Source organism: Branchiostoma belcheri, unplaced genomic scaffold (assembly GCF_001625305.1).
Source record: "Branchiostoma belcheri isolate BF01 breed outbred unplaced genomic scaffold, Haploidv18h27 scaffold114, whole genome shotgun sequence".
Taxonomy (NCBI): domain Eukaryota; kingdom Metazoa; phylum Chordata; class Leptocardii; order Amphioxiformes; family Branchiostomatidae; genus Branchiostoma; species Branchiostoma belcheri.
In genome coordinates, this window is record NW_017802536.1 from 749,773 (window position 1) to 777,290 (window position 27,518).

General features: G+C 38.8%; 3 protein-coding genes across 3 annotated transcripts in view; all 3 read right to left on the minus strand.

Moving 5' to 3' along the window:
- On the minus strand, window positions 1–7,664 carry LOC109462244. Its single transcript, XM_019758777.1, has 7 exons — window positions 7,469–7,664; window positions 5,604–5,724; window positions 5,324–5,447; window positions 3,643–3,781; window positions 1,967–2,005; window positions 1,234–1,332; window positions 1–180 (listed from the first exon to the last, which is right to left on the minus strand). Exons 1-7 carry the CDS (start codon window positions 7,574–7,576, stop codon window positions 1–3), a joined length of 810 nt encoding a protein of 269 aa, XP_019614336.1. The 5' UTR covers window positions 7,577–7,664.
- Window positions 7,665–14,193: 6,529 nt separating this feature from the next.
- On the minus strand, window positions 14,194–20,685 carry LOC109462264 (cytochrome P450 2D6-like). The gene is made up of 8 exons (XM_019758794.1): window positions 20,301–20,685; window positions 19,937–20,079; window positions 19,404–19,410; window positions 16,544–16,747; window positions 15,804–16,087; window positions 15,413–15,598; window positions 14,474–14,609; window positions 14,194–14,372 (listed from the first exon to the last, which is right to left on the minus strand). Exons 1-8 carry the CDS (start codon window positions 20,683–20,685, stop codon window positions 14,194–14,196), a joined length of 1,524 nt encoding a protein of 507 aa, XP_019614353.1.
- A 4,175-nt stretch (window positions 20,686–24,860) lies between these two features.
- The window catches only part of LOC109462266 (alpha-2,8-sialyltransferase 8B-like), a 2,903-nt gene continuing 245 nt past the window's right edge, over window positions 24,861–27,518 (minus strand). The window contains exons 2-4 of the mRNA XM_019758796.1: window positions 27,297–27,489; window positions 26,440–26,976; window positions 24,861–25,150 (exon numbers count right to left, since the gene is read on the minus strand). Coding sequence (XP_019614355.1) covers window positions 24,877–25,150; window positions 26,440–26,976; window positions 27,297–27,489 — 1,004 coding nt within the window. The 3' untranslated portion in view covers window positions 24,861–24,876. The remainder of the gene's footprint in view (window positions 25,151–26,439; window positions 26,977–27,296; window positions 27,490–27,518) is intronic.

A 27,518-nucleotide genomic window follows, 5' to 3' on the forward strand; every position in this document is an offset into this window, starting at 1 on the left:
TTATTCACGTATACATGTAATATCCCTACCTTGTGCTTGACCAGTGGCGCTTATGCTGCTGCTACTTTCGATATTTGCAGGGTTAACAATTTTGACGATAGTTTTGTAGTTTTCCCTGCGAACAAACTTGCATGTCACCGGTTGTAGCTTCATGGTCTTGTCTCCGGCCCAACCGAGGTACTAAATGGTAAAAAAAAGGTCGATATTTGTAAATGCAACATGCATCTTTGCTCAAGTGAAAATGAGTATTGCATTGTCTCCTGTGTTGGTGGAGGCATTAATATAAGTTAAGAAAACTTGAGTGTGCCGTCACCACGTCTTGTGATTACATGTTGAAATATTAAAAAATGCAGCATATTTAATTCCTTTTTTCGTCCCATCCCAAACTAATAATAATAAAGGGGTTTATCGCAATAAGGAAGTATAAATCAGGTTCCTGTATGCATGTATCCTATGCACCGTCAAAAGAAATTTGAAGTCATTTGTTCTTAACAGAAAAGGTATGGGGTCAAAATAGCCAAAAGTAGAAAAAATGAACAAATCTTCAAAGAATGTGTCAAATGTCTCAACAGACCCTTAAAGGGATATGTCTTAGGTACACATTTATCGAATTTCAAGTTTTTGCTTTGATACCAGTGCAAAGGAGCCAAGAATATGCATTTTTGTCCAAAATTATATAATTTGTTAGTATAATATGCGAAAATAAGTAATACACAACATATTGTTGTAACATTAGGGCACAAACATGCACCTTTTCTACACAATTTAAAGTGGTTAATGACAAAATCGTAGACTTTAAGTAGGCATGTGTCCAAAATATCCCCATATCGAATTTTAGCTAATTTGGTTGTAAGATTTTTGGCAGAGCAGCCAAAATGTATTTTTTTCAATTGGTGTCTGCAAAAGGAAATATCTTTTTGTGGTCGTATGTCCAAGCCACTCCGAATTGCAGGTATTTATGTTCAATTCAAAGGAGCCAGGTTGAATAAGAGAGAGAGAGAAAACGTGCTTTAAAAAAGGTTGATGTGGAAACAGTATACAAATTTTAAAGTTCCGTACATGGTATCGGCATGTAAATTATGGTACAAATGACCAGACTTTATGCAATTTGGCCAATGAATAACTGCTTACAAAAACGTCTAGCCTATCTAGCTTATTGTTAAATAGAATAGCTCCCAGGCTAGGGCGGAGTATCGCTGCTTTTCTAAAACCATGTTTGTAAAATCAACTTACACAATTCGATCCAATGTACCAACGCCGTTTGTTCTTGTACGGGACATATTTCTTTAAAAATGTAGTCTTCATCTCCCATATACACGTGGGTTGGTTCTCCTTCACAAAGAAAAGGGAATTAAATTATGCTTAATGACAGGACTATAATGATCTATACAGAAGACAGTTATTGTTTAAATATTTTTTGCCCGGCCTCAGCCTAGCATTTAGCCCAGTTAATAATCTTCAAGCAGAAGGGGTAAGTAAAAATTAGCCAGCCTGTAGGACCAGATAATACAGTATGTTTGTACTAAAATATGCTTGCTGAAACATTGAAATGAATAACTGGGGTTCTTGTGGTTCAAAACCCCAGACATCACGAAATACATGTTGATCAGTGTTTAAACTATCAAAAATAATAGTTGGTGTGGTGCTCAAAGAGAGACTCCATGTAACAGTCAACCAGCTGGCCCACAAGGAGGGCAATAGCCTTGTCTGTTGGTCAGGGCAATAAACTACTTGCCAAGCATATTTTTATTAGGCAACAACTAGGTGTTAATAGTCTTCGACGTTTTGAGTGCCGGCAGATCTTCGGTGGGCAAATGGATGCAGGTTAGCAAATGTGGTACTGTTTTATCTCCTCCGAAATATCTGCTTGGAAATTACAGTTTCACTGTTGATTTTAATATGGCGATTCTACGGTAAAATTAGATTAGGAAGGCATCATTATCATTGTTGGTACACGGGTACACACCTGGTGAAGAGCTGTAGCGTCCACAACGAATCTTTGCTGCTGTGAAATAAAAAAAAGCAGTTTGTAGGTTATAAATGCTTTCCAAAATACCATTTGAACGAGCCCACGTTTTCCTGTTTCAGGACGTTTTGCTATTCTTAGGACTAGAGTAAAATTTAAACAAAGATCTTTACTGTAATATAAAACAAATAAGTAAAGGACTAATTATAAAGAACTTTGTCATAGGCAAGTTATTTGTACTTTGTCTAAGAACGAATCTGCTTATGGTTGCAATGCTACAACAGCTATAAAAAAGAAAAGCTTTGACATAAGGTGGCATCGGTTGATAAACAACATGTGTCCGTCATTGTAATAAAAAGCAAGTGTCCATAGGCGATTAATCTCCGTGAAGTTTAATATTTTGCAGATTTAGAACAGTAATAGTGTGTATAAACAATTTGTGATTACTCAACAACTGGTAACAACGTATCGTAAATATGGCTAAATCCCTGGTTAAATACGTAAGATCTATACATACAGCCATATACATCAGGGCCCATTACCCTACATTAAACCGTAAAGGGGGCCGACATCGACTACCAGATACCTTTGACCCAGTGTTGACGTCACTCTTCAAAGAAGCCACGTGGCAAGCTTTACTGGATCAGTCTACTGAGGAAGACCAGAGTGACTGGTCGAAAGCTCTACGTTAGAGAATTTTTTGTGTTGGACCAAAAGTTTTAACTTTAAACATGTAACTACCAACACAGATGAACTTTCATGGTAACGTATGATATAGCCCGACTACAAATAAATCTCGCTCCTGGTGGCCACCCGCCCGAAGTTTGCCGCCCCCTTTGGTGGTAATTAACTCCCGGTCGAACGCTTGTGTAAACACAGGCTGCATGAGATAAACAACACTACAATCTAAATAGATTAACAAAGTCATCTTTCATAACAATATCTTTCATTTACTACATATTATTCATTTGACAATGTATCGTTGTAGGTGCAGACCACAATCCAAACAGATACTCGTCACCATTATATAAAGCAGACTCCTAATTCTGCTTAGAGAACCTTTTCTACCAGACAACTTCTTGAACATTTGGCCTATTCCACAGGATTATAAAAGAAGGGGTATTTCTGAAATATGCATTTACTTAATATGAAAACTGAAAAGGAAAAAAAAGTGCATCATCACGAACATAATGACACACCACATGCCCAATTACAGAGATATACAACGGACACAACCATATTTTAGCTGCGATATGTTTAGCTGCGAACACATTTAAAAATAAACCTCGATACATAAACAACAGGAGGCGTACGGCTGGTTCAAGTCACCGACCTCGTACATTTTGGGGGATACATCTAAAATATATCCTTGACCACGAAAACAGCTACAGTACAAATAAAAACACGCGCATCATCGCGGGCATGCCTGCAGACGACGTATAAAATTACATGCCGAAAAAGCAGAGGGAACTCTGCGTTATAGCCCTAGCTGCGAACAAGAAAAACCGTCTGACCACTTCTGCAGGATACTTCTGCAGGACGTATACCTCCACGAAGTAACTAGTCATAATAAAAAGAAAGGTTTCATTTTATTGAACACTCTAAATTTAAAAGCCTAGACGCCAATTGCTTAAAATCTGATCGCCATCCTTAAATTTTAATTTCTTAGGCCTCACCATAACTGATGAACTCTCCCAATCCAAGTCTTCATTATCGCTCTCCTCATCCGGGAAGACAACAGGGTCCCGACTGAGCACCTCTGTGAAGGACGCAATGGTGCAGTTTTTGCGCTTCTGGATAGGTGGCGTCCGAACGCTACTTGAAGAGAGACAGAAACTGTTAGTGATTTTTTTTTTCTTATCGTAATAACAGTTTCAGTTATTACGATACCCTTTAGCCCGTTAGGGCTAATCTTCAGGGCTCATTACACATTACACACACATTACAAATATACACATATGACTACAAATTTACATACACGTTGAGGTCACACGTCAGACAAGGTACTAATTATAGCTAAAATCATTGAACGAGCAAATTATCGGCTAAGTATAAAACTAATATCACCATTACTAAAAGATTTCAATATAACAATTATCATCATAATTAAAACCATTAAGTTGCATACTTATACAATTGATCGATCAATCTCTTCAACCGACTCTCATCGGATACAGCCTTAACCCCATTTGGTAGTGCATTCCACAGCTTTACACATCTGTAGGTAAACACCTTCTTTCCACTGTTGTTCTATGTTTTGTACTATGGCTGCATTTTTTCATCGTAATAACGTGAACTCTGTTTTGTACTATGGCTGCATTATTTTTTTTCTTATCGTAATAACGTTAACTATGTTTTGCACTATGGCTGCATTATTTTTCTTATCGAAATAACGTTAACTATGTTTTGTACTATGGCTGCCTTATTTTTCTTATCGAAATAACGTTAACTATGTTTTGTACTTTGGCTGAATTTTCCCAGGAATAATATAACGATATCGATGCATGTTATGTATTGACATAGGTCATATTTACCTACCAATCAGGACAGAATATTTTGAAAAAAATATATGTTTTTTTTTTTACTTTGCATCAAGTAGGAAAAAATAATAAGACATCAATCAAATCAGACATCCTATAGTTTTGATAGGTTTTGCCCTTTGCTAAAGCATAACCCTCGCTGTATGTGAAGTGAACCTGTGCCCGATTGAAATGCCAAACTACCAAACAACATAATCATAGCAAACCAACCGAATTTTAAGATAACAATAAATAACTGGGTAGAAACACACATAGACAAGGGCCCACCCCTTGCTCTGTGGTGGTAACAAGATTTAGTTGTGGGCGAGTATGTATTGATTTAAATTATGTTCTCATCCCTTTGTTCCACTAAGTATTGAGTGAGATCTCTTCTTTTGTAGTCATTATTTAATCATTTAATTGAAAGGAATCATATTTTGTTGAGTGTATATTGATTCAATTGTTATTCATATTTTTTGTTATTATTTATGTCAGTTCAAATATTTGTTTGCTGTTTTGGTACTTCAATTTTGTATTTATTGGAAAGTACATAAATTATTACTTTCATTTCATACATATTATTCCTATTATTTGACCTCTGATCTCCAATTCACTTGTTTTCTCTATGATTGATTCTGTTTCAAGTTTGTTATAATTTCAGTATGATTTGTATGTTTTATTTATTATTATTGCTAAAAGCAATTACTATTATTATTGTTATTTCATTTTATGCCGCGGACTCCAGGAAAAATAGTATGGAGTTGACTTCCATACTAATGAATGGAGACCTAAATAAACAAACAAATGCGTGCAATCACAGGTTAATGTCGATACTCACGGATTGACAATCCCATCAGCAGGGACGGTAGTGAATTCCTGATGACGCCTACTTTCTTCAACCATGCTGATGTCAATCTGAGGTGAAGTGGACTCCTCCTCCCTTATATCTTCTTTAGCCTCTTCTAATAACAGAATCATGTGCGTAGCTGTTTGAACAAGTGTAATTTATACACATAACTAGTTGACATAAGTGTGAAAATAATTCAGTAAAATGTCAATTGACGAAATGCCAAAATGTAGTGCTGAAAAATAGCTTTCCCCAAATTTGCGAATCTTACCTGCATTCCTGCAATGCTTTAGAGACGTTTCAATCTTCACAACCTGCTTTCTTTTCTCCAGTCTAATGAATTTGGCTGTGATCGCGCGGAATTTCTTCCCACACCCTCGTAATCCTAGATACTGTAAGACCATAGAATGGAACTCAGGATTATTTGATCACGTATTTCAGAACATTAGTATGACATGGAATGAAATACGATAAAATCACATTAAAAACAACTGGTATCAAAACAGCTTACAGCTAAATTATTACAGCCTTTTATATATGTTTACAATTTAAAAAAGGAGCAGTTTAACAAGTCATAACATACACGTCAATGTGGTTTAATATCAAAATCAGAGATAGTGTGCACAATAACTCGTTTTTAGGTGAAAGGTGTTAACGTTAACCCTCAAACACTCGAACTTTTGTGCGACGGGAATGACCGAACGGGGTCCAAATGGACCCTGTTTGGTTTCTTTAAAATATATATTCCTTTTTGCATTCTGTCAGTGATCTTTACCTTCGCCAAGAAGGTTATGTTTTCAGGGGTGTTCGTGTATGTGTGTGTGTGTCTGTAAACACGATAACTTGAGAAGGCCTTGATGAATTATTTTGATACGTGGTAGGTGGGTAGGTCTTGATGAGACCTCAAAATGATTAGATTTTGATTTAGCGGCTTGTTATGGTACTGCAGCTGAACTTCCGGTTTTGATATCTCATGATCCAGACATGCTGGGGTGATGAAATTTAGATGGTAGGTAGCTCTCGTGCTGGGGAAGAAGTGACGTGAGTTTGGGCCCCTTAGCGCCTTGCTCTGCAACTGCAGGGATATATTCTTGAAATTATTCAAAAGGGGATAACTCAAGAACCGTTTGACGGATCGTCGTGATTTTTGGAATGTAGGTAGCTTACCTGATGTTTAATATAATTATGTGACAATTATGCAAATATGGATGTAATTTACATAATTCATGGAGAAATTCTATAAATCAGCTGCATTCCATGATAGGACAATTGAAGCTTGTGACATTGGTAATTGACAACGAGAGAAACACAGGAAGATAGTGATTATGTTAATAATGACTTAATTTGCATAATTAATGAGAAAGTTTTATAATTATGTAATGATAACTGCCTGGAATTTCATACTTGTGGTATTTGAAAGTTTAGTTGAGGTGAACATCATTAAACATAATTTATTCAAATCAGGACCTCATTTGCATAATTTATTAGGAAATTCTAGAATGCATTGTTTGTTAGTATAAGACTGTCTTTTGGTTGAGATTATGATAAAATGATATAATTCATGAAAATTAGGTTCCTATTTCTTAAATCAGGGGGGAATCATCTAATCTATAATTTGTCAGTCATAATCATTTGGCGAAGGTATGAGATCGGGGAACTCTAGTTGCACATATATTTGTTAAACATAGTAAGAGGTATATTTTGTAAAAAAAAAAGTATGAAGGCCTGCGATGATATAACCTTACTAAGGGCTACCCTTGTGACTGTTAAAGTTGGAAGTAGGGGATAGAATAAGGGGAGAAGAACACTGTAAAACTGAAGTCGCTCTGTCCCGTCAGCCATAAGGACCGTGAAGTGAGACACCTTAAAAGTAGACTGGGAAAGTGTGCACTCTGCCGGAAACACACAGGCTTGGGAATGTACTTCAGGACTGTTCTCTTTTAGAAGTGCAATCTGATGTAACATGCTCGATTTCTTAAGATTTCTTAAACGTATTTTTCTTATGTAAATGTATAAAATGTACTTGCAACTTATGTGTAAATATTGATTTTAATTGAAACACCAAAATGCCTTACTTTGCTTGAGCCCTCCTCTTCCATCTAAAGGGCTGACCTACGCTTTAACCAAGCAACTTACGCAGTTGGAGGCGATGTACCAGTTGGGCTTGTTCTTGTACGGAATGTACTTCCTCAGCAAGTTGTTGTTGACTTTCCAGATCGGACGAGTCGGCTTGAGATGCAACATTAGAAACTAAAACTGGCGAAGCTTAAAGCAAATGACAAAACTATATACGAAAAGATCGCCAATAAAACAGAGAACAGTTACAAAAAAAGTTGCATCAACAATGCACTAGCATTTCATCCTCGTGTCTAAATGTAAAATGGTTGTGTTCACTCATGTTTCTCCTCCTTCTCCTGCCACTTAGTCAGAGGGATTCAACTCAGTCATTATTCAGCCAAATGACCTGAAATTCGGCATGGAGGTAGAGTGGGCCAATACCCCAGACGTTTATTTTTTCATTTTTTGATACATGCCTTTGAAAATTTTTTATGAAGGTTTTTTTGGGCAGTTTTCGACAAAAAAGTGGACTTTTGGATCCTGAGCCCTTGTATTACAAACAAATGATCTGAAATTCGGGAGAATGATACCTTGAACGTGTGCATACAGAATTGCAGTCACATATTTGACATACACCACTTTCAAATGACTCATTTTGGGGACTTTAATGGCCTTTTTCAGCCAAAAAAGGGTCGAAAGTGATATACCCGTTCCATTCTCTATCCAAAGAATGGCCTGTTCCATCTGCCGTTGGCCATCGAACACCTGCTCAATTGCAGGTTACCTGGGGTCACGTTGCAAGTACGTCGTGCGCAATGACCCACACTATTTGCAATATTGGACTGAAATATGCTGTATTTGCTCCCAAGCAAATGTCGGCCTTTCTAGTATTGTAATGGAATTCTGTCACGGTATACAGTACAATAGACTGGTGTTTGCTGGCTGCCCTGAAACCCCAGTACTATAAAACAACGTGGACTGAAATTTGCCTGACGAACAATCTATCCCATAGAAGCTTACATTTTTGTCAATTGACATCCTTTGGGGGGGGGGGTCTTTGGAGTTGAAATGGTAGAATTTATCGCTTACTTTATCCGGGACATTTGTTTCCACCACAAAGTCATCCTGTAAAAGTAAAAAGCATGCTTTTAGCTTTAGTTATTATAATCATTTCTTTATGAATATAACACATACATACGGCTTGTGTTATGACTTGCTTTAATAATAAACATACATTGCTGTAATAATAGACATGCATTAATCTATCTCACTTTCAATAGTCAATGAACTATATTGATAACTGTGTGTGTAGGACTGTATTAAAGAATGTTCAACAACCTATATTAACGTTAATGAAAAGTGCATAAACGCAACAATCGTACCAAGAAATAAGCATCGCTGTTTCCTGAACTATCGTCAGTGTCGCTGCCTGGGCCTGGGGAGATGTTGGAATCTTTCTTGAACACCTTCGCCATGGTGGACCTAGGACTGAGTAGTAAGAAACCAGACATCGAAAACTTGTCTAAACCATTAAGATCATATATCTTTAAAGTTAAAACTTTTGGTCCAACACAAAAAATTCTCTCACTTAGATCTTGCGACCAGTCACTCTGGTCTTCCTCAGTAGACTGACCCAGTGAAGCTTGTCACGTGGCTTCTTTGAAGTGTGACGTCAACACTGCGTTAAATGTGTTAGACGATGTCGGCCACCGTCGCCGTCCAATGAAGGGTGATGGGCCCCATTAAGATTATAGATGACCCTAATATGACAATGAAAACACGAGACAATTGACGATGTTTTCAGCGACTTAATGGCAGGTTTTCACCTGAAGGTTATGGCTTGCAGTTTTCAGAATTTACAATTGGAAAGATTTTCTGTGCACCCAGAACCAGACCCATATCTGTTAGGCTCATTGAGCGTCTAATGGTAAGACAGGTTAGGCATAAAGATACTCTCCAAACGGATGTTGATGGAAAAGCTTGTGACGCTGTGCACAGGGAGTGGAAAGATTGAGATGATAAAAGTGCGCGCCGACGTTACACTGCCACTGCCTCCAGGCATGCCTCATTAGCAATGAATGGACTCTCATCACGATTTTGGACATTATTAATTTTAACCTGTGTAAATACTTCAGGTTTAAATTCAATTTGTCCTTTAATAGGAATTAGACATCCAGCTGTTTGCTTGCGCAGTTAGTCTTAGTTTTTTCAGACTGACTGACAGAGAATAACCCCATGCAGAGCCAAAAGGCATTCTGAATCCTTTTGTCTACACACAAACTTCAAGTTAGCCATGTTTGTACAAAGAGCATTACTAACAGCTAAATTAGCTATTAGTAATGCTCTTAAATGAAAGGTGTGCGAATTATCATCATTTACGTGCAAAATCATTTAATTCAATTTCAAGTATTCTTCGAAACCTCATGCAGACCCCAGATTATTGTTATCTATGTTGTCTACAAACAAAATGCTGTTTGTCAGTGATAATCCGCTAATATAAAATATACCAAATAGCAGCATTCACATGGTTACGTAAGTCAGTATATTCAATTTTAAGTATTCTAAGAACCCCCATACAGATATATTTTCAGTATTTTTTAGTGTTTTTTAAAAAATGATCCTATTTCGGAAAGACACTAATGTAGTCAATTGTTTTTGCATATGGATACCAAATTTAATTTAAAAAAAGATTGATTCAGTGTGGAATCATCACACCCTCACCCGTTTTGATGAATTCAGCACAGTGGTTAATTACCCGTGTGTGTAGGATGTAAGATGTAACATTTGGAAAGAGTCGTTGTTTTTTTTCCTGCATCTAAATTATGTAATATGTAAGATGTAATATTTGAAAAATAGCCCCCTTTTTAAGGAGCAGTTGTGGTATTGTATAAAAGTGTTGCTTTCGAAAGGTCTTCGCTTTTTCTTTTGATGAAAGTTTTTGCTTTTGAAAGGTCTTTTTGTTTTTCTCAATTTAATTATGTGTTCAATAATTGTGATAAAATCAGGTTACTTTAGGTACTTGGTTTGTTAGATTTGGTGTACGTAATAGATCTGTAAGATTTTATGTAAGATTCCAAAATGTTCTTTGTTTTCATGTCCAATATTTGGCCACTACTGTGTCGTATCCGAGAAGTATGCTGTAAATAATGTACAGTAGGAACCTTAGTCAGATCGATCAAAGTTCGAACGTTCGTAAGCACAGATTTACATTCTTGAAAATAAAAATGAAGATTGCCTAGCTCTCGCTGTGTCATGCTTGTTTACATATCTGTATAACTGCACATCAGTACAATTTGTAACAAACATCAATTTGCATTCACGCTCCCATACTTATACCATACCATGTGACAGCTATGTCCCATGTAGATATGTTTTAACACAGGGGATCCTGATTGTACAAGCTGCCCCTTGACCCCCCCCTCCATTAGACAACCTGGAGTCCCCATACTCCGAGTATTCCGTCCCTTCCAATGCCTGCACCAAAGTGAGGGTTGAAAATTGTCATGTTTACAATTCAATTTAGGGACAAAATGTGACATTAAAGAAAAGCCGGTTATATTTACAGATCATAAAAAAGACAAGTCAATCGTGTCAGATAGAGAAAAAAAATTATTGTCCTGATATGCATCAGCCATGGTTATTTCCTGCCTAAAAGGCAGCGACATATTTTCCAAAAACTATTTTTGTTTGTCTTCCTTATTCTACAGATTTAAACCTATAAAATAAGAGGACACACAACTACAATTTAGATCCATAAAGAATGGCTATATGGTGGAAAGGGGGGAGGGGGGTTAGGGAGAACAAAATGTTTGAAAACTTGACAGGGGTATAAAAATGTTGCGTTTACCTGTACATGTATGTATTTGACGCCATTTGTTTGCTCCTTGATGCAGTTTTAAAAATGTCACGTTAACTAGTAGCCCAGATGCAGATTTCTCCCTTTTAGTAGATTATGCTAAAGGTACGCTGTTTCTTGATCGATGATTTGTTCTGATATTAGAGACCAACCTTATTTGTTACGCCGTCTACTGGCAAAAACAAATCAGCAAAACAGACATACAAAACTGTTAGCTGCCTAGAGGGTTAATGTTGTCAATCGTATAAAGCAGGTACACGAAAAAAATAATTTAAAAGAATGACTATACCTGTAGGAAAGCACCTTCTGTTCAGTGGCGTGGCTATCAACCCGAAGCTTTGCTTTGTCTTGCAGCCAATCCTAATGTAAACTACCGAACGTAAAACAGGATGCATCTTTATTTTATATACACCTGCTCTACCCCCACCCCCCACCCCCAAACAAACAAGGTAGCAGAACACAGTTTTCGCCCTATGGGGATTTCTACAGTTAAGAACCCCAAGATGACTCACATCGACGAGGTAAGAATTATAGCAGGGTGCACTTCACAAATTACGAAAATTGAATATGTTTCAGAAGAAGGTACAAACTACAAAATATCTAGAAACGAACAAATCCTGTCGGAGTGTCTGCTCGTAACGTACACTTTGAAATCGCCTCCTACGGACGTGACCTGAACTGCAACCGACTCACCCGGAAAGCCAGTTGCGCAATACGGCGCATTTATACATGAACTGCAAAACCTTCACAATTCAAACCATACAGTCTCAAACTCGATACATTCCTACACCACACAGCACAATTTACATCTGGCTGACGCTCTTATCAGGCTTTCTACTCAGCCTTCAAGAATATTCGCTGCACTACTTTCTATACCCGCGTCACAGACCCGGGGGTCGCCAGCGGGGTTTAGGGAAAAGACCGACCTGTACGCCTTGTCTACATGGACTGGCTATCAGGTCAGCTCACTCAAATACCTTTGCAGGGGCATGAGTTGTATACTCCTTTCGGAGAAAATACTATTTTTTTAATTATAATAACAGCTGAAATATTACACCTTGTACTTTCTTGAACAGATACATACTTCACAAATTAAACTCTGTAGGTAACACAAATATATAACACAATAACGCACACATTTTCCACTTTAGTGCCCCCCCCCCGAAAACCCTAGGAGGTCAAAGGACTACGTGGTTAGTTACTATGTAGTGGTGGAAACTATTAAAATGTCTAACTAATACATTCAATTGCCTGATTGATTGTTTAGCAATAAAGCAAAAAAAAAAAAACTCGACAAGGTTTCTGACTAGTGACTGTCCAGGGTATTGAGCTGACTATTCAGAAGAAAGCTCAGTCTACAACTTTTTTTTTAAATACCTCTCGTCCCTAATATCTACTCCGGTCTTAAATTATACCGCATTATTACTCCTTCTAAGAGTAAAAAGTCCCGTCTCGGACAACAGACTAGTTGTTTTACGTGAGCCCCACAATTCCTCTACTTCCTGCTGGAACCTCGCGCACCTTTAAGCTTACTTCCGGGTTCCACTGCGATTAGCAGCGCTGTGTTGCTTTTATCTGGGATATACCCCGATCCCGGATATATCCCGGCCCTGTAAACACACCGTGTCCCTGCATCCCGGATATATCCAAACCTCACAGCTTAACCCTTTTCAGACCGGGCTGGGACAGGTGCATGCCCGTAGCCAGGATTTTGAATGGGGGGTTCTTCCCACTCCTTGAGGGGACCTCGAGTGCCGTAGTAGTGCCGTAGGCGCGAGGTTCCTAGGGGATCCGGGGGTATGCTCCCTTTCAAAACTTTAAAAGATAAACCTTCTAAAATGGCATTTCGTGCGTTTTTGAGAGGATTTAAAAGAAATCAGAGATAAATCTTTATTCAATGACAAAGGGAGCAGTTTTTCTACGATTCCAGTCTATCTTTTCAAGAAAATATTGGACCTTTACATAAAATGTGGACCAAAAAGTGGACCTTAACATAAAAAGTGGACCAAAAATTGGACCTTTGAACCTTGAACCCCCCCCCCTGGCTACGGGCATGAGGTGTGACAGGTGGCCATGTCGGTGTCACAGCGATCTCGACCCCCAGAGATTTCGCCAGAGATCGCTAGAGATTTCACCCCACCTCCTTAGATCTCGCCCCCCTCCCACCCCTTAGTTAGCCTACTCGTTTACACCGTACCACAGGTATGGCAGGTACACAAATTTGTGTATGCGTGTGTGTGTGTGTAATATTTAGGTGTGCACATATTACACACACACGCATACACACATACACTTACATAAACACACACTGAAACGTACACACACATGAACACACACACAAAAACATGTACATGTACACAAAGATATATATGCACGCATACAAATATATATGAACACAAAAACACACACACACGAAAACTTAACGCACACTTACAATAACATAAACACGTGCACGCACGCAAACATATCAAAACGATACATCATTGAGTCAATTAAACTAAAGTTTTATATAATAAGCCGTATAGTTGCTACCAGTATCTAGCTTTAAAACTATGGAATACGTATATTTGGAGAGCCATTTTCTCTACCCAATGAGAAAACCGTTAGTTACAGTAACATACACACGTTCACGCACGCACGCACACAAAGAGACATAATTATCAAAACGATACATCATTTAGTCGATTAAACTAAAGTTTTATATAATAAGCCGTATAGTTGCTACCGGTATTTAGCTTTAAAACTATGGAATACGTTTATTTACAAAGCCATTTTCCATACCCAATGAGAAAACCGTTAGTTGACAGAATACAAACTTAGTAAGAATAGTTTTGCATAACTGTACAGTATAGTTAACTAGATCCCATGTCTACCAATACCGATGACCTACATATGGACCCACAACACAGCTAAACCAGATACATACTCTTCTGGCGAAGACAATAAACTAACGCGGAACCGCACAGAGTTTAAACGGGTGCGGCGCCAGTGTCAAACCAAACACGCCGTCAGTGGTTGGACGAGGAGCGCCCTCTGGCGTCCTGAAACTGAACGACTGCAGCAGGGTCGAAAAAAACAAGAAGATCTCCATCCTGCCCAGCTGCTCTCCAAGACAAACGCGTCGGCCTAGACAGAAGGAGACCAAATTGTAAGACTGCCACTGTCTTATAGAAATTGTTAATTCATTACTGTGGTTTTAATACGTATATGTTATCTTGGACCCTTACCTCCCCCAAATACCATAAACGACTCGGGCTTGTTCCTGCAGTTTCCTTCTGCGTCTAGAAACCTCCCGGGGTCAAACCGGTCCGGATCAGGCCAGTAGGCGGGGTCCATGTGGACGGAGTACAGGTTTAGTACTACCTGGGTCAAAAGAAAATGAAAAAAAAATCTTGATATGCTCGCGTGCACACACAAAAAAACAAACACACAAACACACGCGCAAAAATAACGTTGTATGAATGAGTTACATTTTTTTTCTCTCTCGCTCAAAATGATAAATCTCGTTTCCCGTCGGCTGAACAGACAGATCATGTGACCGAAGGCCCTGATACTAATTATTCCGCCCCTTTACCCTCTGACCCTTCCTCCCTGATCCTCTTAAGGTCATTCGTGGCTCAACCTCTCACTGGACGGTGAGCTCACTACCCTAATTTTGTGTGTTTGTCTGTAAAATAGACGGGAAACATAGTTCTCTTCGGAGCTTGCGAAGAAGAGAAGTCATACAACCACTATAAAGGGACCATTTTTGCAACGTCAAAGAAGTTGCGACCTTAGGCCACACCAATTTAATTTGTTGGTTCTCGGATTCGCCTCTTCGTTTTTTTCTGATTTGCAAAAAAAAATGATTCTGGTCCTGAATCAACTGAAAAATGCTCATGTTTTGCCCCCCAACAGTTGAGGAAAGTCCTTTTCTTCCTAGTTGTTACAGTTTCCCCATCTATCATTGCAGTGGTTTGATTAAAAGTTCAAAATTCAATGTTTAAATTTTAACCCAGCCTTTTGTGTTGACTTCATGGCTCATTTTGTAGCATTTAAGCCTTTAATAGGATGCCTAGACCTGTTTTTATTTTTATTTTTTTTCGCCCTGTCGCTTCATATTTTTTCTGAAAAAATCCGAGAACCAACAAATTAAATTGGTGTGGCCTTATGATCGGTAACATTACCTGTGTTCCCTTCGGAATGCCGTATTGCTGCACCTTAACCGACTCTGTGGTGGCGTGGTGAGAAAGAGGTACGATGGGCCGGATCCGCATGACCTCCAGCAGACAGGCGTTCACGTAGGGCAGCTGGGAACGGAGGGACAGGGCGGGCAGACCCTCACCAACAACGGCATCTAGCTCCTGCTGTACCTGGTAATGTTGAATTGTATTGAGGCAACCCTTAACAGACATGTCCTAGAGGTCGTACAAAATACAGAGTTAGCTGGCAGATAGGCAGTAAATGGTAAGGAAGGTAAAATGCCGTTAAAAAAACGAAATGAAGCCATGATCTTTGCCAGACCGTACGGAGTTTGGCATAACCCGACAGGGTAACATGTGTAATGCTGATCTATACCTTATGTTGGATGTCAGGGTTCAAAATCATATAGAGCAGACTCCACATTAGTGTGTTGGTGGTTGTGTCTATTCCCGCCAAGAAGAGGTCCAGGGCCATGTACATGACGTTCTCCTCCGTCAGACCCTCCACCTTCTCCTGCTTCTCAACCTCCAGCAGGCAGAAGTCCAGGAAGTCTCGCGGGTTCTCGCGATCCAGGTTCTCGCGATGGCGAGATAGCTCCTCTCTTAACACATTTAGGACCTTAGGGACCTCTTCTAGCGCATTTATGCCGGCTCTGTTCACTGTAAAATACAAGAAAAATAATCGCACATGAATGCAGAGTTTCGGTGGCAAAATTGCTCAGCAACTTCCCTCAAATTTCCGACCAGACTAAGTGATAAAAGCTATTCAACGGACTATCATCATATGTTGCTATGATGATGTTGGATTCTCCTATTGCTGCGACAGATGAGTAGGCGTACAGGTCATCATTTGCCGAAGTGGGTCCTCATATGGGAATAAAGACTAATTTTCGACGCACATGAGCGGCCGCAGATGCTGCAAGGGAAGGAATGAAAAGGGATGGAGCATTGTTTCCTCCTCTCTTTCTCCTTTATGGCAGCTGCTCTGTTGGCCTAGTGCCCAGTGTACACTGGCTTCTCCAAGCAGTTCTGTGCTAAAATGATAAATAGTAATATGATGTATGAAAGAATGGCCAATGAGCTGAATTAAAAATGAAATCTCAGTATTGTACCCACCCACAGGAACAAACCGTAGCACGGGGAAGACGCTGATGATCTGTCCTCCTCCAAGTCCAGCCATGATTGTGACAACAGCCTCTGCCAGTTCTCGGAACGTCTCGTCCTGGTAGTCATATCGCTTCCCCATTACCATGGAACAGATGACGTTTGCAACCGCTACAGTAACATCATGGGTGATGTCGAAGAGCTTCCCATTGTAATCTGTAATTATTTCACTCCATACTTAAGTATGGAGGGAAATACTGTTTTTACTGATGATTCTCCTCCTTCTTCTTCTTCTTCTCCTCCTGCCATTTCTTTAAATTGATTCAATTCCTTCATTTTTGGGCCAAACGACCTGGAATTTCGTATAAAGGTAGAGTGGGTAAATACCTCTAGGCGTTTTTTTATTTTTTTTGATACAAGCTTTTACAATCGTTTTATTTGCGTTTTTAGCTGTTCCCATAGGAAAGTACTGTGGGGCGTACGCGCGTGACGTAATAAGAAAGGAATTCGGGGGCGGGCCCAAATATGGGCATGCAAGCATGAACCTGACGCAGCCTAATCTTTTCTTCTTGCTGATTGGCTGTTGGATTTGATTGGATTAACTCAATTAACACCTGTTCAAAGCCATTCCATTTTGACAGTATGAACTCAAGTGTTTTGGTAGGTACAGCACAGGCCACGAAATACGCATCAATTTTCGAGGGACGTTCTGCGGGAGAGTGCAGGACGCTGTGCGGGACTTCCCTCGGGAGAGTGCGGGACGTCCTCCGGGAGAGTGCGATACGTTCTGCGGGAGAGTGCGGTACGTCCAGCGGGAGAGTGCGGTACGTTCTGCGGGAGCCAGACATTTTGCTCTTCTCTGTTGGAACAACGCAAGTTGGAGGTCAATGACCTGCGCCCGGCGTGTAAACAGATTGGACAGGGAGCGGCTGTAATATCAAAGGAGCCGGCGGCTTCTGCTAGCCGGGTTGATAGTTAAGTAACATCAAGGTGGTTCAAAAGCAAACCTGATAAAGAAGGAAACCCCGTAGTTAATAGTTGAAAGTCTTGGTGGCTTGAGGCGATCGATACCGCCATGCTGTTTACTTTATATGACATACAATGCAGTGAGTGATGTGTATCGCAACGAGTTAGCTCGGTTGGTAACGCGCCAGACGGCAATCCCAGAAATTGTGAGTTCGAACCCCAGTGCATCGGATATTAACATTTTAAACAATTTTATCATTTTTAACAATTTTATCAGTTTTAATAATTTTATTAGTTTTAACAATTTTAACAATCCTGCATTTTACAATTTCAACTATTTTTTTTGATTTTCGTTGTTTTGCTTTTAACATTCAAAAACTGATTGTTCTTACTCAAGAATGTCAATAACTTAGAATGTTAGTCTTTTGTATTTTTCCAACATACAAACCAAAATCACTTTGATGTTGTCACAAAAGTATGGAGCTGACAAGAGAGAATGAGTACGGTACTCTGCCAGTGTGAAGAATCTACAGAGGTATTACCAGTCACTAGTAGCAAGAGATAGACCACATTGAATGATGACGATGAGGACGAATCATATGGAGTACTATCATAGCTTAGTACAGAAATTCTACTGCTTTACTTTACTTTACTTTCTTTCACTCTGTACATGCAATTAGCTCACTGGCATGATTTTAAAATAAAGGTTATGATAATCATATTATATGTATAGCTTATTCAATGTATGGCTTCATAGTTTATGTGATTGTTAATAAGGCCATGTTGATTTGATTGTATGGATGGCATCTGTGCGCGCATCGGTTTTCGTTAATTTAAAACTAAGTTTACGACATTCATACGAAACATCTGGAAACTAAGCAAACATACTCTGTAAATTGATTACTGTAATTCCCGATTTTTTTTTTCCCGATTTTTTTTCACTGTACCGCAACGTAACGCAAGCAGGAGGTCAATGTTCACGGTTTTCACTGTCACCTCTGTACCGTGAACTTATCTTTACAGTTAGGAAATAATTCCTGGACTTTCTTTTTCCTGCAACTGTCACCACCGTGAATATATAGTTCCGTGAACATGTCCATGTTTCTCAGACCGTGAAAATTTTGCTACCGTTAGTAGTAGTTGCAATTTCGTCATTAGTAGTATTTAGATACCTGCAATATGTAACTTTGAAATTGAGATAAGTGTAAAGTAAAGCTGTCGAGATTTAAAGTGCTTGTCGTTGTATCTTTTTAAAAAAAAGGGAGATAATGGCCAAGTGCCATTTTTGTAAATATCTGTCGAGATTCAAAAAGCTTGTCCTTGTATGATTGCAGTATGATTTATTCAGAATCTTCTATTTTTGTATGGGGAGGGAGATGGAGTGAAATATTACATTTGCTCCGAAGCAAATGTTGGCCTTTCTAGTCTAAACAGAATTTTATCTTGATACTGCATCTGTGCTGGTAGGAGCCATTATGGTGTACGTTTAACCCTATCTAGACCTAGCCGAAGAGACTCTTGATTCGGGCTTACATTTCTTTACCCTCAGCAAGAGTCGTGGAAAGATCCATTGGCAGAACTGCACATTTTCCGATGCTGTTCCGAGCTTTGCTACAGTAAAAGACCACAGTTGGCCGTGTTACCGATGTTCAGTTCGGCCTAAATATTCCACAGCGCGACCGGGAACCACGTTAGTGGACGAACCGGGCGGCCATCTTGTATATAGCCGGGGATATCCTGTACGGCCGTCGGGAACGCTCGGCAGTGTCACGATTACCGAGACGCGACCGAAGGCACTCCGATCATAACCGAAAAGGCTACTGAACGTTCCCGACGGCCGCACCATGATGCCTTGGAAAGCAACAACAATGCGCTAATTCAAACTTTGCCTTTGTTTTCAAACTACAAGCTACCTACTAAAACTATCAAAAAGCATCCACAGCATCACAAAGTTATCCCGTCTAGTCACATTCCGTCATAGAAAAGACAACAGCAGCTCAAAAGCAGCTATTTTGCTGAACACCACGTCAGATATTTACTGCCAAAACATCTATGTCCCACTCTCTAAGACCACAACACGAGTTATCATAGTACTGTGTACCCCACTGCAGTACCTTGATAAACACCTAGATTATCAAAATCTTCCAAATATCATTAAGATAAGTTTTAACCGATTACAAAATCAACAGCCCCTGTATAGTCTATCTTGGCTTGGCTTCGTATATACGGTTTACCTAAACACATGACCATCTGGTGAAGGTAACTAGGAACTACAAAACATTCAGAACAGAATGTAAAATACTCGATAATAAACTATCGACATGCTGCCCATGGGAATGCTTTCAATACTATCACACAAATAAATTGCTAAGATGTTTTCCGAGCGATAAAAAAGTCCAGGAAATTGTTTTGCTTGGTTCATTCTTACTTTTGTCTTACCCTGTTGCGGAGACAGCTTGCCTCCTCTGCGATTTTCTCCTCAATGCTGCCAGTTCCGACCTTCATGCCGAGGTTCTTCAGAGCGGCGGTGGCGAACCTTTTTCTCTGTTTAAACTCCGCCCCCCAGCGGGCAGTTACTATGTCTGCAGGAACAACATGGCTTTCACATGTAATCCAATACCATGCATATCAAGTCTTGAATATACTTAAATACAATCAGCACACCAGGAAGATGGTAAACATTTCCGTTACGAGACTAACAAACTATTCGCGACCGTCCTTAGAATGTCGTAGTTTTGTGACATGGGAGTGCAAAGAAGATTTAATCGAGGAAAATTATATCAGATGATAAAAAGAAATTCACCTTTTCCAAAACCAACTATTGCATCAGCCAGGTAAATTTGCGCCCTGGAGGCGAACAGGTCAGACCTGTCGACAAGCGCGTCCTTGACGGCAGTGTAGCCGTTCAGAACCACCACATCTTCCATCCCCATCCTGACGGTGAAGACGTCCCCGTACTGCCGCCTCCACGCCGTCAGCTTGAGGTAAGGCGCTCGTCCCAAGGCGAGAAGGTGCCCGAGAATAGGCACACGTCCTGCCGGGTAGGTAGGCAGGTTTCTGCGGCTTTTCAACAGAAAACACGCCAGGAAAAAGGCCACACAGAAGACGAAAAAGGACTGCAGAGTCAGTCCAGAAATCTGAAGAATCTCCAGGAAGGACTCAGTTATCCATCCAACGACCCCGGCCATGTTTACAAAGAAGACAGACGGCATGCGCAGTTACAGCTTTTTGCTGGGGCCATGACCCGACGACGTTACCTGACGACTGGTATAATTACACCGACACAACCGGTTCAAACTTGTTTACTTATTATCTCTCCTGTGTCTTAGTTAAAGTCCATGGTCTGAATTTCACATAATTGCCATTGTGGCACCCAGTTTTCCCAATTGCCCCGTATATCTAGGGTGAGTCATATGAAAGGTCATATATTTTTATCTAGTCTCTGGATCTGCTCTAGCACTGTTGTGTAACTGCTATGTTGTCCCTGGTCCATATACCATAACTGTGCCGTCTTGAAAGAAAGAATTCGTGTTCTCATGGCCCTACGCCAGCAGCAGCTATTTAGTGTCAACAATGCCGCAGACAAAGCGGTTAACAGGGGCATGCAGAAATTCTATCCTGTGTGCTTTGACACGGTGTAACCTAAGAAATGTCGGTGCTTTTGTACACGCATTTGCAAAGTAACCTAAAGTGTTTAAGGGACCTAAGTTAGCTTGCTCCGCAACACAAAAAAGAGAAGCTAACAACATAATTTCTGAACATATTACTTTCGACGCTCTTAACGAGATTTGGCACAAGTATTAGTAATTACAAAGATACGAATTCAAACAGAACATAGAAACAGGACTCCCTTGTGCTTGGCCCGCCTGGCCATCTTAACCAGGTTGGATAGGGCCCGGTGCAGCCTAATCGGGTACAGGTGGATAGCCGGGGTTCCGCTGCCGGCTTCCATGTAGCCAGTCTCAACCGTAAATATTTTCTTTGAAATAATAAACAGTTTCACAGGGACTCTCTTGTCCAAATGTAATAAAATTAGTATTGCAGATACCTCAACTGTTTTTGTTTTGATTATAGCACTAAATGAGTGTAAAATTAATCCTAAGGCCCGTAGAATGCTTATTCTAAAAGTTTTCAATCGATAGTTAACAACTAATAACTGGTTTAAAGTGCCCTCAAATTTCTAAAATATCCTCGATTTTTGCATTGTAAAGAACATTGTAACAAAATTGAAATGTTAGTCGGACATTTCTTTCCGTTACATTTCAAAGTTAAAGCGTTCCTTAGGTCGAAAAATCGCAAAAAAATGCACTATTTCAACTTGCGAGACCAATAATTCCGCTTTTTACACAAAAAACTTCCGACACAGACCAATATAGTTTTCTTGTCTTTAGTTTATCCGAAACTTGCTTTAAGGGTAATTTAGTTTGGGGAATCGGCATACACCACAGCAATAGGTTCTATCCTACTTTCTGTGTGACAGAGCTCAGAGTCTATACTTACTTTACTTTATCCAGCCACTTCTACATCTATGGAGCGTCACGGGGAGGTGGAGAAAGGTAGGGAATTGTGTTCTTATACAAAATGTAATATTCTGTACGAATCACAGAACTAAAGAGCTGTTTATGTGTTTTATTTTACATTGTTTCAATTGTTTTGTCTAAGCTACTTAATGGTAAGTTCGCAGAAATGTTGGAATGACGTTGACTTTCTTTCATCAGTCATCGATATGATCATCAAGAATACTTCATTAAAACTAAAATGTTACAAGTATAATTAACACAAAATATTTGTATCACTTAGTCGAAAAGACTAATAAAATTAGGCAAATTTTTAGGTTATCTAAATTTTACAATAAAATGAATATTATACACATGACGTTTTAATTATTGACACATATTAATGACGTCGACCTTTCTTCTTAAAAAAATCGGTCATCTATCATCGATATGATCATCTAGAATACTTTATTAACCCTCAACAGTACACCTTCCCGGACTGATTAATCTGTACACCTGGGGTCCGCGCGGACCCCAGAACAGTTTTTTGCTTATTTTAGAAATTATCAACATGCTACCAGCTCAATTGTTTTGCAAACTGATGTGGGAATCTCTGTGTCCACATTACATACAAAAATCATACATTTTGAACTTTTGCTATTTTTTGGTGAAGAAAAGAAAACAAAAAGAAATACCCGATTTTTAAACCCCATTTTAGACTGAAGGGGCTTTTGAGGCCCAACTTTGATCTCAGATAGCGGGTAAACGGCTTGCGCTAGAAGTATCAAATTTGGAGACCTTTCCTAAAATGTCTCTGGAAAAAAAGTTCATAGTAGTTTAATACTAGTAAGTTGATGTTTTTTTGTGTTGCCATGGCAACGGGTTTCTAGCAGGCAGTTTTTTTGAAAATAGAAGTAATTTTGGTTTAAACATAAACATTTTCTGAGTTTTATATTAAATTACACTTCTTTTCCAACATTAATAACATCTTACATAATTAAATATAAGTTAAATCATTTAATATGCATAGAATATGCTAATTTGATGACGTCATTGGTCAAAATCCAATATGGCGGACTATATTATTAGCTCTGACGTCATATGACGTCATAATTACACCAAAGTTATTAAAATTTAATTCTATTACTACACCATTCTCTGAAAACTTGGTAGACATACGATGAGTGCATAAAAACATATCAAAACGGAAATAAGGTAATGTATAAGAACGCCAGTGTATCCATTATGATCGAAAGCCGGCTGGGGTCCGCGCGGACCCCAAAAGAAAATCAGATATAATTTTTTTTATAAATGGTAGAAACGGAGTTTTCTGCACTGTATTGAGAGACAACTTTGTGGGTGACAATTACCTAAAATTTTAGAAACAAATCTTTAGAAACAAAAAAGATATTACAGAATATATAGTGCTGGGGTCCGCGCGGACCCCAGGTGTACTGTTTAGGGTTAAAACAAGAATGCTATAAGTATAATCAACACGAAACATTTTATAAATACTTAGTCGTATAGACAAACATAAGAAGGCAAATGTTTAGGTCATCTAAATTTTACAATAAAATTTAAATTATACACATGAGTCAGGGGCTTTCTTCAAGTGCCCGCGCCAACTTTTACATATTATTATATTTCGTCTCTAAGTTGTCCTATTAATTAAACATTTAGTGTCAAAACCGTCATTATATTTTTTTTCGTAAAATTCTGAGAAATACAACAAAACGCTAACCTGTACAGTTTAAAACACACAATGATATTGTCCTGTTCCGTACTTGGGGGGTGAATAACCATGATTGACAGTACTTCTTGTCACAGTACTTGACAGTGATAGGCTTTGTCATGTTCTGTGCCCGCTCAGACACAAAACGCGACTGGCACTGTTATTGACACAACACCTCCGCCTATCAAACGGTTTGCATCATAACTTTTAAACTTTCCTAGGTTATCTCTGGCAACATTTTTATATCAGTGACATTAGTTGATGATGAATTCGGTGGCAACATTATAGTTTAATAAATTCTTTGCAAAACTTGATAATTTTGGTTTGAACGGTTTAGATTTTTAACTACACAAATTTTTTATATAAAGCAACGTTTGAATTATTGTGACTTTTTTTATTAAAATGCTTCTGACTTAATTTTCTTTAAACCAAAAATGCTGAACCACGTCACTAGCTCAGTTATATTTAGTTTATTTTACTAAAAGAAAAATCGCAACTTCTTATTTTTATAACAAAAAAAGTTTATTTGTTTTGCTTCTTGTTATCGGACTAGCTGGACCATATATGTATATGTATTTTTAAGATTGTCCATCCAAGACGGTGGAAACATTAAATCTCTATTACTACTAGATGTTGTTGCCAAGGGCTACAGAAGTATCAACAGAAGTTAACATTGTAACACACACAGTTTTGGTTATAGCTTGGTTGTATATAATTGTTTTACGAAAGAAACAACTGTGTAGCATTTAAATTATGTCATACTGATGTCACATGCCTCATGATAACACAAACGTATTCGTAATAAGGTTTAGTAGTCTCCAGCTATCCCAGTCATTATTGCACTGCATTTATAACTTACATTACCTTATTTCATTGTCATTAATTAATACCGTATATTATTTCATTATCTTTATTGTATTATTTCCATTTTATTGTATTATTTCCATTTATTGATTATATTTAATTTTGTATAGTTTAGAGGAGGAGGGTCTTGTATAAGCATTCCATGCTTCTCCCCTCCTCGTGCACCTGTTTTTATCCTTGTTTTGTATTATTACTGTCTGTTTTGTTTAATGTGCAAACTAATAAAATCAGTTAAAGAAAATGTAGGTAATGATGACTACTGCGTGTGGTAGAGATGTGGTCTGAGTTCAGTCAGAATCACACTTGCCGATGACTTGCCTTATTATACCCTGACTATGAAAATCCTGAAACATGGCGAATTCCTCCTCCATTTTATGCGCAGGACCATAATATCCTGGATCACCATAGTAGTGGTAAGGTACATTCTGGTTATGGTAGGTGGACATGGGGTAGTAACCATACATGGAGATCTTGTCACAAAAAGTTGAGGCCAGTGCAAAGGTGTTGACGCCGGTTGACGGAAGATTCCAATATGTGTCCGCTAGTTTCCTGTATAACAAACTGTAAAGACGCACGTGTTAGATAAGAGTTAACTCATCTTTTGCAATTGTTAATATCGGTTTTCTCTCCGTCATATATAAATTAATACTTGGAACTACCTCGGTGCAATATAGATCAAACCCTGCAATGTTATTGTTCAGATACCCACTTGAATTAGATTCACCCCCCCCCCTCTTCTGCATATATATTTATGCCATACCTGGGCCGTGATTCGATACGGTTGTACCGGTCCGTGTGATAAGTAGCGGTACTATCTATCTATCCATCTATCTATCTATCTATCTATCTATCTATCTATCTATCTATCTATCTGTCTACCTACCCATCCATCCATCCATCCATTTAATAATATTATCTATCCATCTATCTATCTACCTACCCATCCATCCATCCATCTATCTATCTAATAATATTATCTATCTATCTATCTATCTATCTATCTATCTATCTATCTATCTATCTATCTATCTATCTATCTATCTACCTCTCTACCTCCCTCTCGTATATATATATATAGAGAGAGAGAGAGAGAGAAAGAGGGAGAGAGATAGAGAGAAGAAAGGAGTTTTTTTTACATGTCCTTATGAAATATACAGATGGCTTGATGATTTTTATGGATTCAACACATGATTACACATCACAAAATAACATTAAATTTTCCCTGAAGGTAGATTTGTCAAATGCCCTTAGAAATTTTATTTTTGTATACAGGCTGTATGTAATATTATTTAGAGTTTTGGCCATTTCTGGCAAAAAAATGTACAATTTGGGATCCGGAGCCCTGGTATTTATTTAATGACTTAAAATTCTGCATGTAGATACATTGCCTCGTCCGCTGACCAGGTTGCGTATGCTGATTCCATCGCAAAATGAAGAGAAACCGTGGAAAAACAGTGGAAACACAAATTGGTCAAAACAACGCAATCAAAAAAGCTTGCAGGTCGCACACGGCCAGGATGCTGACCCCGGAATTATGACCCACAAACCGGTTCAATAAAACCTTAGCGTTCAGACCAGCTTTTTCGGTGGATAAAACCCTCAAAAACCACCTCCCAAAGTGGTTGTTATGTTGATATGCGTTAAAAGATAAAAACCACTTTTTATAGGGTGTAGGGTAGACTAAAGTGCTTTCTTCCCGAGCTCTAACACATCCGTCCAAAGAATTTTAGTTATCGTGCTAGCACAAACATACATACATACATCCGTCATGAAAACACAAAAAACCTTCTTGGCGATTGTAATGATGCAATATTTTTTTAAAGTATGCTTCTCTACCAGCCCTTTCTTACCGTTTGTCGGTCATGATGCTCCTGTGAGAAAAAGCTAACACGATGGGGATTCCCTTGTCTTTCATGACTATATCGATGGCTTTAAGGTTTTCAAGACCAATGATACCAAGAGGGTAAACGAATACCATTCCGGGGGTCTCGCTCAGTCGACTCAGCAGAGATTGAAGTTCGACATTGTCTTTTCTTTTACGTTTTAATGTATTGGTGACCCTCCAGAGCACTGCAAAGTTAATAGTTGTTAGGCTGGTTTTCGTCCCCACATCCTTGCTGTACTCAGCGGTTGGAGCGAGATTGTTTCTGATAACAAAATCGTGAGCGTCTATTTCAGCACCACAGCTGCTGTTTAGTAGTATACCCCCATTCCCAACCAGTGCACAATTCTTGTACTGTTTCACATGTGTGTGGGTGACGTTACAGGTCTCCTTTGTAGAGTTGAGAAGTGTGAATGTTTCTGGATTGCACTTTTCCAAAAATATTTCATGGTCCTTAAAATCAATGATGTCCTTTTTCGGATAAAAAAACTGCCGTGTGATATTCCTGTAAAAAAAGTAACATAACATAAAAAAAAGGAAACAAATCAATAATTTTACAACACATCTCTCTTGGTTTAAATACTAAAAACATAATTCAAAGATAGTAGCTTTTGTCTCTGAGCAGCTGCTATCAATCAGCTGGGGGATATTGCGTCCACGTCTATCCTCAACGAAAAAAAAAACGATTATAATTTGGGCTAGAACAAGGCCCAAACGGATTTTGTTCATCCTTTACCAAGTTTATACAAAACAAACAGTACACTGGCTCTCACAATTAGCTTTCGAAAAAATAACTTCACATTAGATGATGATATGGAAGCTTACTGAAGTTGATGAATTCGTGTCATGTTGAAATGGTCCTGTACTGTATCCACCATTTTCCCTTTAAAGTTGCTGATATGGTAATAAAGAATGTTGTGTTGACGGTAGGTATATGCGTATTGCAAAAGGAGTACCGTCGCCGTGGCTAGAATTAGCAAATGAAAGGCCGAGGCCACATTTTTGTTCTTGATCCACACTGGAACAAAATGTAAAGTTATGATCACT